Below are 16,156 nucleotides of genomic sequence, written 5' to 3'. Positions count from 1 at the left end.
TGAGTAAAATTCATTAAACTTCTCCTTCCCTTAAATGCCTTCTTTTCTCTGGGTAATGGTAACTCCTTCCAGGAAGGCTGTTTCCTAAACTGTTTATTCATTCATTTGAAATTTGTTGAATGGCCACTGTATTACAGCTACTGAAGTTTGACTGATGTAATAAGGACCCAGTATATAATGTGTAAGCCAGTGTACTTAACCATTTATGGTGATGATGAAACTCTTGCTTTGTGCATATGTGCTTGAAATATAGATGCTCTGTAAAGTTAAAAAAATTCAAGATTGCTTGACTAAGAATTGTTAGCTGCAGAATATTTATATAGAACTTTTCCCCATTTATAGCAGATATATCTTAATGATTATTAGAGGGATCTACTGAAAAAGAGAAAAAGATCATATTATTAATTCCAGTCTAGTTACAATAAATATCCCCTGAAACAATATAATGTTGCTCTAGGCAATCTGTGATTAGTCAATTAACATCTCTTCATTTGAAATTACTTGGAAAAAAAGGAAATTTTATTAAAACCCCCAAACGATGTCAAGGCCGAATTGCCCCAGTTAATTGGAGTAGACATTGTATCGGTGAACTGCTTATTACCAATTCTGATCTCTGCTCTTGTAATTCATTCTTTTAAAGTGATGAGGAGGTTAATATCGTTACTTAGAAATGCCTAGCAAGAAACTTTGAAAATTCTTCTCTGAAGGGCAAAATGTAAAGTCTATATACCAAGGGGTGTGCTTCTGATTATGTGTGGCTCTGGAATATCTGTAGTACATCTTCTTTTCCTGCTCCTTGGCTCATCCTTTCTCTTAGTTTGTAACATTGAGTCACAATGGGCTTAATTTATAGGAAAATATTGACTTAACATTTTATTGTTAAGAGAGGTTTACAGTCATATTATACATTTATGAATTTCAGCATTTTCCTCCAAATATCCAAGGTTGTGGGCTGAGTTCAATTACTAGTACAATTGAAAAAAAACTTAATTGGATTTGGTTGGTATGGTTATCTTTTTAGGAAATAATTTGTTGATGTCATGGAAACTTAAGGTTGGAAAATCTATTATGGTAATACTGTGAACTGCATCTCTTATTGAGTCAACATGTTTTATTTCTTAGTTAAGAAAATATTGTTTCAATTTTAAACGATATTTAGGAAAGTAGTGTGGAGTTGTTAGTGCTGACACTGAGATGAAGTTTATGGATATATTAAAAAAGAATTAGCATGGTGATGGTTGCATAACAGTGTGCCTCTGAATTTAAAATGGTTAAAATGGTAACTTTTATGTTATATGTTTTGGCACAAGTAAAAAGGAATTAGCATTAGTAATAGTTTGGGAATATTTCAAATACATTTTTTTCTATCTGGTAAGCAACAGCTAAAGAATAGGCTTTCTCTTCAAGTTTGTTTCCTAACAAGAGTTCATTTGTAAAAGTTTTAAAGTTTTTTTTAACATCTGTATTTAAATCAAATTAATCTGCATTTATTTTACTTATCTACTCTATAAACTTTTCTTTCTTTTTTTTTTTTTTTAAACTTTTCTTGCTTAAGCCCAGAAGCATGGAGGTAAGCGAGTAGGCCTGGTAGGATGGTTATTTGGAAGAAGTCCATCAATAGCTTGTGGCTGAATCTTGGGAGAGCAGCTCAGACTATTTGCATTTGAAACGTTCAAAACAAAGAATGCTTTGCTACACTATTAATAAAGTCCTATAGCTCTTTGAAAATGAAGCTTCTTTCAAATCGGCAAGTAGAGTAATAGTTAACCCAAGGTCATCTCTAGGTTAATAATAAAATATATGTGAATTGAAAATATTTAATAACTTGAACCATAAGATATAAATCATAAAGTTAAGGTCTTATTTTAGATATCTGAAAAACTGGTTTGTTGTTTGTTTAAATTTATTTCCCTTCATTCCTCATACTCTCTTTACCACTTGAAGAATCAAAAATAAAAACATGATTGCAAGTTATACTAAAAGCTCAATCTGGAAAAACGTTCTCTGTTCAGCCAGTGTCTTTTCTAAGAGCTACATGTCCAGTTCCATTTTCCTCTGTGCTTTGGCTGTCAAAAAGTTTAGGATTATGGCAGAGTTTTCAGTTCGGTCATCATGGCCTTACAACATGACATATAATTTTCAAAAATAACATTTGGTATATTCTTCTCATATTTATTTCTTAATGTGGTCTTTATTAAGGCTCAGTTTTTACATATTTTTACTGTAAATCACTTAAACTTCTACTTGGGAAATAGGATATAAGCATTAAAAAAAAATATTGTCAAATTGTTTATCCTCCTTCCAGTTTAAAAAATGAAAAAAGGAAAGTGAGGCAGTATTGCCTTCACTGCTGTACAAAACTGTAAGTGACGCAAATGGTGCCTAGTGAGATTTCTGGCGTATGTTAAGGCTTCAGTGAATATTGCTGCCACTATTTTGTTATCTTCTTTTAGAACCTAGAGCTGAAAAGGATCATAAATATTGTCTTATCTAATTCCTTTATTTCAGAGTGAAAAGACTAAAGGCCAGCAAGAAAACATGACTTGCCAAATCTTAGACTGCTAGAATAGAAGGACGATGAGTTAGAACTTAGATTTCTTGGCTCTTTCCACTGTACTCTTTTGTCCCCCATGACCTTCTTATAGATCCCTATTTTTATAAAATCGCTTATAAAGTCACTTTCCCACTAGACTTTAAATCCTTGGCAAGCAGTGGCAGTACAGTACCTGGCCCACAGTAGAGGTTCAGTAAATACTTGTGAAATGTTTAATGATATAGGTCTTTGTGCCTGTGGGTAGGTTAAAGGACGCTTTTTGTCAGAATTGTCAAACTTGCAGGGTCTCTAGGAGAGGACTCTGGGAGTTGTGGAGGAAACAGATTGGCTGGTGGCTGTTGTTTAGAGTAGATTCTATAGGATTAATATGGGATTTGGGTGGGGGGGAACTAGTGACCACACTGATAAAGCTTTTATACTATATAGTTAACTTTTCCCTTTAATGCATTAGCAGTAGCTTATGGGGATCCTTTTATAGATTCTGTAAGAGAAAAGTCTGTATTATACTAAAGTCATAATTAGACCTTAATTAAGTAGAAATCACTACATTATTTTGTTTGCTCATGTTCCGATACCTTAAGCCTAAGTTTGTGGTTCAGAGTGGGGCTCAGCAAAAGAACCTTGTAGTGTCTGTGCTTCCTGTAAGGTATATGTGTAAGAAGAGAGAGACAGAGACTGACTCCTGAGTCAGTCATAATAACTGCATGCCCAGTTAGTGTTGGGATGAATTAAACTATCCTGACTTGTTCCTCATTTTTAAAACAAACACATGAAAATATGAACTCTTTCAGCTGACAGATACCAGACACATAAATGGTGTGATACTGGAGGACTAACTTTAGAACTGATGAAAAGAGACAAGCCAGAGAGGTGTGAGGATGGAGAAGCCAGTCTTGGGAGGTTTTAGGGAAATAGTGTGAGCTTGAGTAAAATCAGTTGACCTCATTCTATATGATTTATGTAAAATACAGGTTGTTATGCCCTACTTTTTGCTTGCTGGGCAGGGGATTTCACTGAATGATTTAAGATTCTTTTCACCTCCAAGATTGAAGTATCTAGAAGTGACTTAAAGTAGGGTTTTAAAGGGTGGAGGAAATGTGGCCAGGGCATGAAATGGAAGGGGTAAGGGCAGTTGGTGAGTTCTATAAAAATCTCAGGATAGGATTTAGCAAGTTATATGTGGAGAATAGTCCAAACAATTAACTGTCAGGGAAAGGAGACAATGAGAGAAAACTGAGGTAGTGATTTAAAAGAAACCATAAGGCTTAATGATGGTCTAGGGCAGATCGTGTGTGTATGTGTGCATGTGTGTATGTACATGTGTGTGTGTTGGGGGAGGGCTAAAAGAATAGAAATCAAGTAGATGAACTGGTTAAGAGGACAAATCTTGTTAAAAGTATGGCTTTCATGTAGGCATGGCAGCTACAGTTGGAAAAGAAAGATAGCCTAAGGAGAAGTGATGTGGAACTTAAGTAGTAGGTTTTAGAGGTGTCAGTAATCTCTCTGTCCGGAAGAAATATCAATAACCTCAGATATGCAGATGATACCACATTTATGGAAGAAAGTGATGAAGAACTAAAGAGCCTCTTGATGAAAGGGAAAGAGGAGAGTGAAAAAGTTGGCTTAAAATTCAGCATTCAGAAAACTAAGGTCATGGCATCCAGTTTCATCACTTCATGGCAAATAGATGGGGAAACAGTGGAAATAGTGTCAGACTTTGTTTTTTTTGGGCTTCAAAATCACTGCAGATGGTGACTGCAGCCATGAAATTAAAAGATGCTTACTCCTTGGAAGAATTATGACCAAGCTAGACAGCAATTAAAAAGCAGAGACATTACTTTGCCAATAAAGGTCCGTCTAGTCAAGGCTATGGTTTTTCCAGTGTTAATATATGGATGTGAGAGTTGGACTATAAAGAAAACTGAATGCCAAAGAGTTGATGTTTTTGAAGGTGTTGGAGAAGACTCTTGAGAGTCCCTTGGACTGCAAGGAGATCCAACCAGTCCATCCTAAAGGAAATCAGTTTGGAATATTCATTGGAAGAACTGATGCTGAAGCTGAAACTCCAATACTTTGGCCACCTGATACAAAGAACTGACTCATTGGAAAAGCCCCTGATGATAGGAAGGATTGAGGGCAGGAGGAGAAGGGGACAACAGAGGATGAGATGGTTGGAAGGTATCACTGACTCAATAGACATGAGTTTAAATAAGCTCTGGGAGTTGGTAATGGACAGGGAAGCCTGGCGTGTTGCAGTCCAAGGTGTAGCAAAAACTGAACTGAACTGAACCTCTCTATCACACTAAAATAGGAATATACTGATGGTTTTCAGAGGGATATGGCAGGATGGTGACAAGTAGCATCAGGGAACTAGCTTTCTCCCAGGTCTTCCTACCATATTCAGTACTTTACATACCTCATTTCCTTTAGCTCCTGCATTAATCCTGTAAGATTTCTAACATTCTTATTTTTCAGCTAAGGTAAATACAGTTCAAAGAGATTAAGCAATTCGCCTTAGAACTTCTCACCTCAGTAAAGTGACAGAGATGAAATTGGAACTCAGGTCTCTCTTGACTCCACAAACCTGTGCTCTTTCTAGCAAACCATTGTCAGAATCCTATGACAAAAGACTCTCCACTTAGATCTTTGTCTTGAAATAATCTACCTTTGTAACAGAGAGCTTCCTCCTTTCTGTTTGTTTAAATAATTTATACGTTGTCTTGTTCTAAAAAACCACAAAGTTGTATAGAGTTGGCTAAGAAGCTGCCCAGTTATCCTGTTGTTTGAGGGAATTCAAATCCTTTTGCATTACTTTTGAAATGTAGCTGTGGAAACAATGGTCCCATCCATCAGCAAACAAATAGCAGTGTGTCCATAGTAGGCAAATACAGACAGACAGAAAGTGGGTCAGTGGTTGCTTAGTGCTGGAGGAGAAGCGGGGGTTTAGGAGTGATAGCTACAGGGTATGAGGTTTCTTTATGAGGTGATAGAAATGTTCTAAAATTGTAATGGTTAAATAATTCTGTGAATATACTTAAACCATTAAATTGTACACTTAAAAAGAATGCTAGTGTACACAAGGCAGATAACCCAGTAATAAATATTCAAGGGAAGGATTGTAACAAAATCTTGCCCATTTCTGGGTGCATGGCAGCTACAGTTGGGCCCTAGGAAGCTGCTGCTGCTTTTACTCAAGTACGTATGTATTGGGGTGAGGGGCCTCACACATCAGGTTAGGGGCTGGGAGGAGGGTCCTCTCTTGCCTTCAGCTTCTTGGTGGGACTCAGCTCTGCCAGGCCAGAGAGTTTGATTAATAAAATAATGTGGGGTGGGGGGGGCAGGAAGAAACTAATGTGGTATGGGTATGTGTGAGAGAGTGATGAGTAAGCAGTTAATAACATGAGCCATCTCATGTTTTATATCATGTATTACCATTTGAAAACCCTGTAAGCAGTGTTCTATAAGCTTTAAATCTTCTAGCTTTCCAGCTGCATGTTTACACTGGCTGCTCCTCCTCTTCTTTGTTTGTAAGTCAGATTCATTGTGGTTGTGGGTATTTTTAGCTTAACTAGACATCCCAGAAACCATCTGGTCCCTTGGCAGTGGAAAGCTAGTAACCTTTCAGACAATGCTGCTTTCTCTTGTTTACGACTTCATTATGTGTTTGGAAAAGAGAACTTCCCTAGATATGCTGGATCTGTGGCAGACTAGAGCAGACTGTTAAGATCAGTATGCTGAGGTAGAAACAGCACATGCCTTAGAATTTTGGAGATTCATGTTAAACTTTGGTTTCAGCTGTGTGACCTGGAAAAAAAAATCACTTCCTTCAGTTCTTTATCTATAAAATTGGGGATGCTGGTTTACAGGGTTTCCATATGGTTTAAATGAGATATAATATATTTAAAACACACAATACCTGACGGATAATAGATTCCTAATAAATATTGAGGTTTTCTATCCTTTCCTTAAGGAGGTCATAGGTATTTCTGTACATATTTTTATTCACTTGTAAGAAATTTATTAAACATATTCACTGTGTTCCAGGTACTTGTTAGGGCTTGGGAATATAGAAATGGATGTGCACAAAGGTGGGAGATGTAGTTACTTCTCCTGTTTTAGCAGAGGTATTGTTTGAGCTCTTAAATCTTAGGAACATTATCAAGTTTACTGCTGACTGTTCACAGCCAGTATCGAAGCCTCTTAATCTGACCAAATACTGAAATAGTAATATCTATATGTTATGTTGATAGTTTCCACAATATTTTCACACTCATGATTTTTGTGACCTTCATGTGATAACAACAACATTGGGGGAGTAGAGTTATATAGGAAAAAAGCTTATATATGCTATTGAAATTGAGTCGGTATTCATTTGAAATATTGTTTTCAAATAAGATGTTAATTGTAATCCCTGGGGCAACCACTAAGAAAATAACACATATAGTTAAATAAGAAGAAAATCAAAATGGTTACAGTAGGAGATATCTAACACAAAAGAATTATTGGTGGCATTATGGAATAAAAATGGTATAAGACATGTAGAAAACAAATAGAAAAGTGGCAGAAGTCCTTCCTTATCGGTAATCAACATTAAATGTAAATAAACTCTCCAATTAAAAGGCTCCAACTGTAGATGAAGCCCATTTGTCTCCTGCCTCAATCAGGGTATTGAATCTTGAGCTCTATGACTGAGCAGAAGGAAGAGGTTGGGAAAGCAGTAGATAGGACTCCAGAGGGTTTTAAAGAGATGAAGCTCTTACTAATTACATTACAGACATCACCCAGAAGCCACTGGGGATACCTCTCCCCGTTGTCCTGTGGTTCCACATGCCTCATTCACACATGCTCCCACCCTGTGGTCAGCTCCCTGTGCATGCTCCCAGTGTCTGTTGAGCTGTACCCAGTAGGTCTGCAAGCCTGTATTTGCCCTGCCTCAAGACTGAAGAGCCCAGAGGCAGCAATACAGACATGAGTAGTTTAATGGGATTAAAGAGGGATCTTCCATGTCTGAAGCAAGGTACTAGAGTGACATCCCACTGTGTGCAGCAGATAGTGGGCAGGACACGGCAGTGGTCTTCACAACCAGAGAGAAAGGGAGGTTACTAATTATAAGGAAAACTGATGTCAGGTTGGTTCATTAGTTCCAAGGAAACACCCCTCACTGCCCCTTTGATAAAACTATCATTGTAGAAATGTTCTGATCTAAACATTAGAACAGTCACTAGCTGGGAGGGGTTAGGATTAAGAATAATAATGTAACATGGTGATGTGTTAACATTTATTGTTATTGTTTAGTCACTAAGTTGTGTCTGACTCTTTCCGACCCCATGGACTGCAGCCCACCAGCCTCCTCTGTCCATGGGATTTTCCAGGCAAGAATACTGGAGTGGATTGCTATTTCCTTCTCCAGGGCATCTTCCTGCCCCAGGGATCAAACCTGCATCTCCTGTGTTGGCAGGCAGACTGTCCTCATTAATCACTTACCACTGAGCCACCTGGGAAGTTCTCAATTAACCACTTAACTCTAGTATAAATGTTAAAAGGACAAGAGTGATGAAAAATAACTATGGCTAAACTAATTGATGAATACACAATATAAAAAGACATGAAGTGTTTTGTGACATCAGAAACAAAATGGAGAGTAAAAGCATAAAGTTTTGTACATGATTGAAGATAAGTTGTTATCAAGCATAAAATAGGCTCTCATATCTGTGTTTTATGTAGACCTCATGATAACCACAAAGCAAAAACCTACAGTAAAGTCACAAAAAATACAAAGAAGTCAAAGCCTACTTTTATAGAAAATTATCAGTTCACAAAGGCAGGCCACAAGAGAAGGCTAAAGAAGAAAGACAAGTACAGAACTACTAGGAACTGACTCAGATGGCATTAGTAAATCTTTACCTATCAATAATTACTCTTAACTGTAAATGAAGTATATTCTCCAATCACAAGACATACAGTGGCAAGTTGAATAAAGAAACAAGACTCAACTTTATACTGCCTATAAGAGGCTTATTTTAGCTCTGCTGATACAGGTAGGCTGTAAGTGAAAAGGATGGGAAGAGATACTTTATACAAATGAAAACCAAAGTGAGAAAAGAGAATGGGAATAACTATTTTAATATCAGACAAATGGACTTTAAGCCAAAAATGGTAATAGCAGACAAAAAGGCATTACATAATGTAAAAGGGGTCAATTTATCAAGAAGATAAAATAATCATAAACATATATGTACCCAAAATTGGAGCACCTAAATATTTTAAGCACGTACTAACAGATCCAATGGGAGAAATAGACAACAATACAAATATTAGTAGAGGACTTCAGCGCTCTACTTTCAACAATGGATAGATCACCCAGACAGAAAATCAATAAGGAAATGTTGCAACTGAACTATATTTTAGACCAAATGAGCCAAACAGACATATATAGAACATTCCACCCAACAACAGAATACACATTCTTCTCAAGTGCATATGGAATATTCTGTAGGATAGATCATATAAGTCACAAAGCAGGTCAGCAAATTTAAGAAGGTTGAAATCATACATAGTATCTTTTCTGACCAGAATGGTATGAAACTCAAAATGAATAAGAGGAGGAAAACTGGAAAATTCACAAATAAAGGGAGATAAACTGCATGCTCCTGAACAACCTGTTAGCCAAAGAAGAAATTAAAAGAGAAATAAAAAATACCTTGAAAGAAGCAAAAGTGGAAACACAGCATACCAAAATGCATGGGATGCACCAAAAGCAGTTCTAAGAGGGATGTATATAGTGATAAACACCTATATTAAGAAAAAAGTGAAGCTGAAAGCGTTAAGACACTCAGTTGTGTCCAACTCTTTGTGAGCCCATGGACTGTAACCCACCAGGCTCTTCTGTCCATGGAATTCTCCAGGCAAGAATACTGGGGTGGACTGCCATTTCCTTCTCCAGGGGATCTTCCCAACCCAGGCACTAAACCCCAGTCTCCCACATTGCAGGCAGACTCTTTACCAATGGAGTCACCAGGGAAGACCTATTAAGGAAAAGAAAGAGCTCAAATAAACAATCTAACTTTATACCTCTAAGAACTAGAAGAAGAAGAGCAAATTAAGCCTAAGATTGCAGAAGGAAGGAAATAACAAATACCAGAGCAGAAATAAATGGAGACCAGGAAAACAATTGAAAAGACCAGTGAAACCAAGAGCTGATATTTTGAAAAGAAACTAAACTTTTAGTTAGGCTAACTAAGGGGGAAAAGACTCAAAAAAAAAAAAAAAATCAGAAATGTGAAAGGAGACATCACACTCGATACCGCAGAAGTACAAAGGATCCCAACAAACTACTGTGAACAATTATATGCCAACAAATTAGATTACCTAGAAGAAATGGATGAATTCTTAAAAACATGCAACCTACCAAGATTGAATTATGAAGAAATTGAAAATCTGAATAGATATATAATGAGTAATGAAATTGAATCAGTAGTAAAATACCTCCCAACAAAGAAAAACTCAGGACCAGAAGGTTTCCCTGGTGAATTCTACCAAACATTTAAAGAAGAATTAATATGCTGACCGTTCTCTAACTTTTCCAAAAAACTGTAGGGGAGGGAACACTCCCTAATTCACTTTATGAACCCAGCATTACCCTGATACCAAAGCCAAATAAAGATACTATAAGAAAAGAAAACTAGATGTCAATATCCCTGATTAATACAGATATAAATATTCCAAACAAACTATTAGCAAACTAAATTCAGCAACACATTGGAAGAATCTCACACCATGATCAACTAGTTTTACCCTTGGGTCACAAGGGTGGTTCAACATAGGTAAATCAATATATGTGATATACTACATTGATAGAATGAAAAATGAACATTGTTTAGAATGAAAAATGAAAATTGTAAGATCTTAATGCAGAAAAAGTGTTCAGCAAAATACAAACATCTTTTCATGATAAAAATTCTCAACAAATTGGGTATAGAAGGAGCACACAAATACAGGCCATATATGACAAGGCCACAGGTGACATCATACTCATGAGTGAAAGGTTTGAAGATTTTCCTCTATGATTAGGAGCAAAACAAGGGTGCCCACTCTCACCACTCCTATTCACTATAGTCCTGGAAGTCCCAACTGTAGCAGTTAAGGAAGAAAAACAAATAAAAGGCATCCAAATTGGAAAGGAAGCAGTAAAATTGTTCTTGTTTATGATGATATCATCTTATATCATCCTAAAGAAAAGAAAATCCTAAAGATTCCACCAAAAAACTAATTAGAGCTAACCAATGAGTTCAGTAATAGGCCATGCATATACAGTCAACTAATATGAGACAAGAGAGCCAAAAAAACTCAATGGAGAAAGGATGGTTTCTTCAATAAATGGTGCTGGGGAAAACTGGAAAATTGCAGGGAAAGAAGTGAAATTGGGCCCCTATTTTATATCACTCATAAAAATTAACTTGAAATAGATTAAACTTTTAACCAATAAGACCTGAACGGGTAGAACCCCTTAAAGAAAGCTCCTTGACATTGTCTGGCAATCATTTTTTGGAGATGACACTAAGCAACAAAAGCAAATGTCAGTGGAACTGCATCAAACTAAAAAAACTTATGCACAGCAAAAGAAACAGCAAAATGAAAAGGTGACCTATGGAATGGGAGAAAATATTTGCAAATCATATATTTGATAAAGGATTAATATCCAAAATATCTAAGGTACTTATATAATTCAAAAGCAAACATTCCAACTACCACATGATCCAGCAATTCCACTTCTGGGTATATTCACAAAGAAATGAAATCAGAATCTTGAAGAGATATCTGCACTCCTATATTCATTGCATCATTATTCATAATAGCTAAGACATGGAAACAATCTTCAAGTGTCCGTCCATGGATGAATGGATAAAGAAAATGTGAGATACATATATGTATATATAATATTACTCAGACATGAGAAATAAGAAAATTCTGCCATTTTCAACGGTGTGGATGGACCTTGAGGGCATTGTGCTAAGCAAAGTTAAGTCAGAGTGGAAGACAAATATTGTATGTCAATTACATATGGAATCTTTAAAAGCCAAACTCATAAAAACAGAGTATAATGGGGGTTGGCAGAAGGCAGAGGAAATGGGGAAATGTTGGTCACAGGGTATAAACTTCCAATTCTAAGGTGAATAGGTTCTAGGCATCTAATGTACAGCAAGGTGATTATACTTAACAATACTGCATTTATGTGTTTGAAAGCTGCTAAGAGAGTGGGTCTTAAATGTTCTTCACCCCTCAGAATAAATGGTAATTACGTAAGGTGATGGAGGTGTTAACTAACCTTGCCATGGAATCCTTTCACAATGTGCATGTATCAAATGCTAACAATTTGTACACCTTAAACTTATACAATATATGTCAAACACAGCTCAGTAAAACTGTGAAAGAAAAGCATCCTGATTGCAAAGGAGGAAGTATTCTTCCTTTCACATCTCTGTTCGCAGATGATATGGTATTATTCATAGAAAATCCTAAGGAATTCATGAAAAAACTATTAGAGCTAATAAACAAATTTAGGAAGGTTGCAGGATGCAAGAACACCGCACAGAAATCAGCTGCATTTTTTATATTAGCAGTGAACACTGTGAAAATATAATTAGGAAAGCAATTTTATCTTGCAGTAGCATAAAAAACAAAAAACAAAAACAGAATTGTTATGAGTAAATTTAACCAGGAAAAGGGAATGGCAAACCACTTCAGTATTCTTGCCTTGAGAACCCCATGAACAGTATGAAAAGGCAAAAAGATATGACACTGAAAGATGAACTCCACAGGTCGGTAGGTGCCCAGTATGCTACTGGAGAAGAGTGCAGAAATAGCTTCAGAAAGAATGAAGATGCTGAGCCAAAGCAAAAACAACAGGCAATTATGGATGTGACTGGTGATGGAAGTAAAGTTCAATGCTATAAAGAAGAATATTGCATAGGAACCTGAAATGTTAGGTCCATGAAACAAGGTAAATTGGAAGTGGTCAAACAGGAGATGGCAAGAGTGAACATCGGCATTGTAGGAATCAGTGATCTAAAATGGACCAGAATGGGCAAATTTAATTTAGGTAACCATTATATCTACTACTGTGGGCAAGAATCCCTTAGAAGAAATGGAGTAGCCCTCGCAGTCAACAGAAGAGTCCAAAGTGCAGTACTTGGGTGCAATCTCAAAAATGACAGAATGATCTCTGTTTGTTTTCAAGGCAAACTATTCAGTATCACAGTAATTCAAGTCTATGCCCCCCACCACTAATGCCAAAGAAGTTGAAGTTCAACAGTTCTGTGAAGACCTACAAGACCTTCTAGTTCAGTTCAGTTCAGTTGCTGAGTCGTGTCCGACTCTGTGATCCCATGGCCTGCAGCACACCAGGCCTCCCTGAAGATGTCCTTTTCATCATAGGCGACTGGAATGCAAAAGTAGGAAGTCAAGAGATACCTGGAATTAACAGGCAAGTTTGGCCTCAAGAGATACCTGGAGTAACAGGCAAGTTTGGCCTTGGAGTACAAAATGAAGCAGGGCAAAGGCTTAAAAGAGTTTTGGAAAGAGAACACACTGGTCACAGCAAACACCCTCTTCCAACACGAGAGAAGACTCTACACATGGACATCACCAGATGGTCAACACTGAAATCAGACTGATTATATTCTTTGCAGCCGAAGATGTCGAGAAGCTCTATATAATCAGCAAAAACAAGACTGGGAGCTGACTGTGGCTCAGATCATGAACTCCTTATTGCAAAATCAGGCTTAAATTGAAGAAAGTAGGGAAAACTACTAGACCATTCAGGGATGACCTAAATCAAATCCCTTACAGTTATACAGTGGGAGTGACAAATAGATTCAAGGAATTAGATCTGATAGAGTGCCTGAAGAACTATGGATGGAGGTTCGTGACATTGTACAGGAGGCAGTGATCAAGACCATTCCCAAGAAAAAGAAATGCAAAAAGGCAAAATGGTCATCTGAGGAGGCCTTACAAATAGCTGAGAAAAGAAGCAAAAGTCAAAGGAGAAAAGGAAAGATATATACATCTGAATGCAGAGTTCCAAAGAATAGCAAGGAGAGATAAGAAAGGCTTCCTAAGTGATCAATGCAAAGAAATAGAGGAAAACAATAAAATGGGAAAGACTAGAGATCTCTTCAAGAAAATTAGAGGTACCAAGGGAACATTTCATGCAAAGATGGGCACGATAAAGCATAGAAATGGTATGGACCTAACAGAAGCAGAAGATATTAAGAAGAGGTGGCAAGAATACAGAGAAGAACTATACAAAAAAGACCATGACCCAGACAGCCATGATGGTGTGATCATCCACCTAGAGCCAGACATCCTGGAATGTGAAGTCAAGTGGGCCTTAGGAAGCATCACTATGAACAAAACTAGTGGAGGTGATGGAATTTCAGTTGAGCTACTTCAAATCCTGAAAGATGATGCTGTGAAAGTGCTGTACTCAATACACCAGCAAATTTGGAAAACTCAGCAGTGGCCACAGGACTGGAAAAGATCAGTTTTCATTCCAATCCCAAAGAAATGCAATGCCAAAGAATGCTCAAACTACTGCACAACTGGTCTTATCTCACATACTAGCAAAGTAATACTCAAAATTCTGCAAGCCAGGCTTTAATAGTACATGAACCAAGAACTTCAAGATGTTCAAGCTGGATCTAGAAAAGGCAGAGGAACCAGAGATCAAATTGCCAACATCTGTTGGATCATTGAAAAAGCAAGAGAGTTCCAGAAAAACATCTATTTCTGCTTTATTGACTATGCCAAAGCCTTTGACTGTGTGGATCATAACAAACCGTGGAAAATTCTTCAAGAGATGGGAATATCAGACCACCTGACCTGCCTCCTGAGAAATCTGTATGCAGGTCAAGAAGCAACCGTTAGAACTGGACATGGGACAACAGACTGGTCCCAAATTGGGAGAGAACATGTACCTCATTACGTCCTTTGTAAGTTTTCTCTGAACTAGCCTGCTATCGTAAAATTTTAAATTTCTAGCTCAAAAGAGTAGATATGACTATTCCATTCCAGAGCTAAATAAAATCACTCAATGAAATAATTTCTGTTTGGGATCATCTACATGGCTAAGTGTCCACCTTGTCTTCTGGTAAATTCTTACTTATCCTTCAAAATATATATGCCACTGAAGGCTTTTCCAACCCTGTTCTCACTCCATCCCAGGTAATTAATTAATAACTCTTTTATGCCATTATTAGGCAAAATTATTAGGCATAATTTTTCATTGTACCATTTCACTGTGTTACATTGAATTGTTTGTCCGCTCCACTAGACTGATTCCTTGAAGACCTAGACTGTACCTCATTCTTTTCTGTATTTCCAGTGCCCAGATAGTGCTCATAGGTGACTGGCATATAGTAAGTTTATGTTAAATGCTTGTTGAGTAGAGCTGTTACACAGTAAGATCAGTGTTATCATATAGCTACTTTGGTCTTTGGTTTGCATTGTAAAATCATAATACACAAGACAAATCTTGTGATCTTGAAATCTCTTAATCACCAGGATATAGGCCTTTGGAAGCTTAAATGTAGTAGATAAAGGGAGAGAGTATATTTAATTTTTATTCCCTACATGGGAATCTAGTGCATTGCTATGTGTTTTTTAAGTACTTAAATATTTGTTTCATGGATGATTTAAGATTGCTTGAGAAGAGGTCTGGGCCTAAGCAAAGGAAAGAAAAATGTTTCTAAACATGATTTAATACTGTATCCATCCTATTTTTTAAATGATTATTTTTTAAAATTATTTTTTGGCTGCACTGGCTCTTACTTGCAGTGCGTAGGCTTTGTCTAGTTGTGCACACAGGGGCTTCTCTTGTGGAGCTTGGGCTCTTGTTGCAGTACATGGGCTTAGTTGCCCTGAGGCATATGAGATCTTAGTTCCCTGACAGGGGATCAGACCTGCATCCCCTGCATTGGAAGGCAGATTCTTATCCACTGGACCACCAGGGAAGTCCGTGTATTCATTTTATTAATGAAGGTGAGGTGCCCCTACATTTCTCTAAGCATGAGTGAAATAGCCTTTGGTTTTGTGTTATTTAGGCAGGATCTAAGTTTGGAAACAAAGGCTTAAACCAAATGTCCTCTCTGGAGAACTCTCTCTTTGGACAGGATTTGTTCTTAGAATTATTTTGTTAATTAATATATTTTCTGTTATCGCTGCATAGCTTTGAAAGCACAGAAGAGATTGTCATCTTTTTTTTCCTTAGCAGTCATAGGCTATGGTTGACTATTTGTCTATTCTTTTTTAGGAACCTAAATTCCAAGATGGAAAGGAGTCAGAGCTGCAGTGACACCGGTCAGGACAGAGCAAAGAGCAGACTCAGAGCAGCCCCAACCAGCAAAGCCAAGGTAGACCTCAGACACAGGCTTCTTCTGGGGCTCTTTCATCCCATCCCATAACCTCCTGCACATGGCCGCAAAAGAACGATTTCAGAGAAGAGGCACAATGGATCCTAGCCAAACTAATTATGTTGGAGAATTTTACAAAACAGATGTGAAGGAAGAGAGTTTGAAGGTAGAGTTTGAAGATAGGTAGAATGAG

The 16,156-nt window shown here is 37.3% G+C and overlaps 1 protein-coding gene across 1 annotated transcript in view; it reads left to right on the top strand.

Moving 5' to 3' along the window:
• Positions 1 to 16,156, top strand: part of RNF169 (ring finger protein 169) — an 82,429-nt gene that overhangs the window by 61,287 nt on the left and 4,986 nt on the right. The window contains exon 5 of the mRNA XM_070473253.1: positions 15,864 to 15,963. Within this exon, the coding sequence (XP_070329354.1) occupies positions 15,864 to 15,963 (100 nt within the window). The remainder of the gene's footprint in view (positions 1 to 15,863; positions 15,964 to 16,156) is intronic.

This window comes from Odocoileus virginianus, chromosome 10, assembly GCF_023699985.2.
Source record: "Odocoileus virginianus isolate 20LAN1187 ecotype Illinois chromosome 10, Ovbor_1.2, whole genome shotgun sequence".
NCBI lineage: Eukaryota > Metazoa > Chordata > Mammalia > Artiodactyla > Cervidae > Odocoileus > Odocoileus virginianus.
Note: the sequence above shows the minus strand (reverse complement) of the source record. Positions and strands in the feature narration are given on the sequence as shown.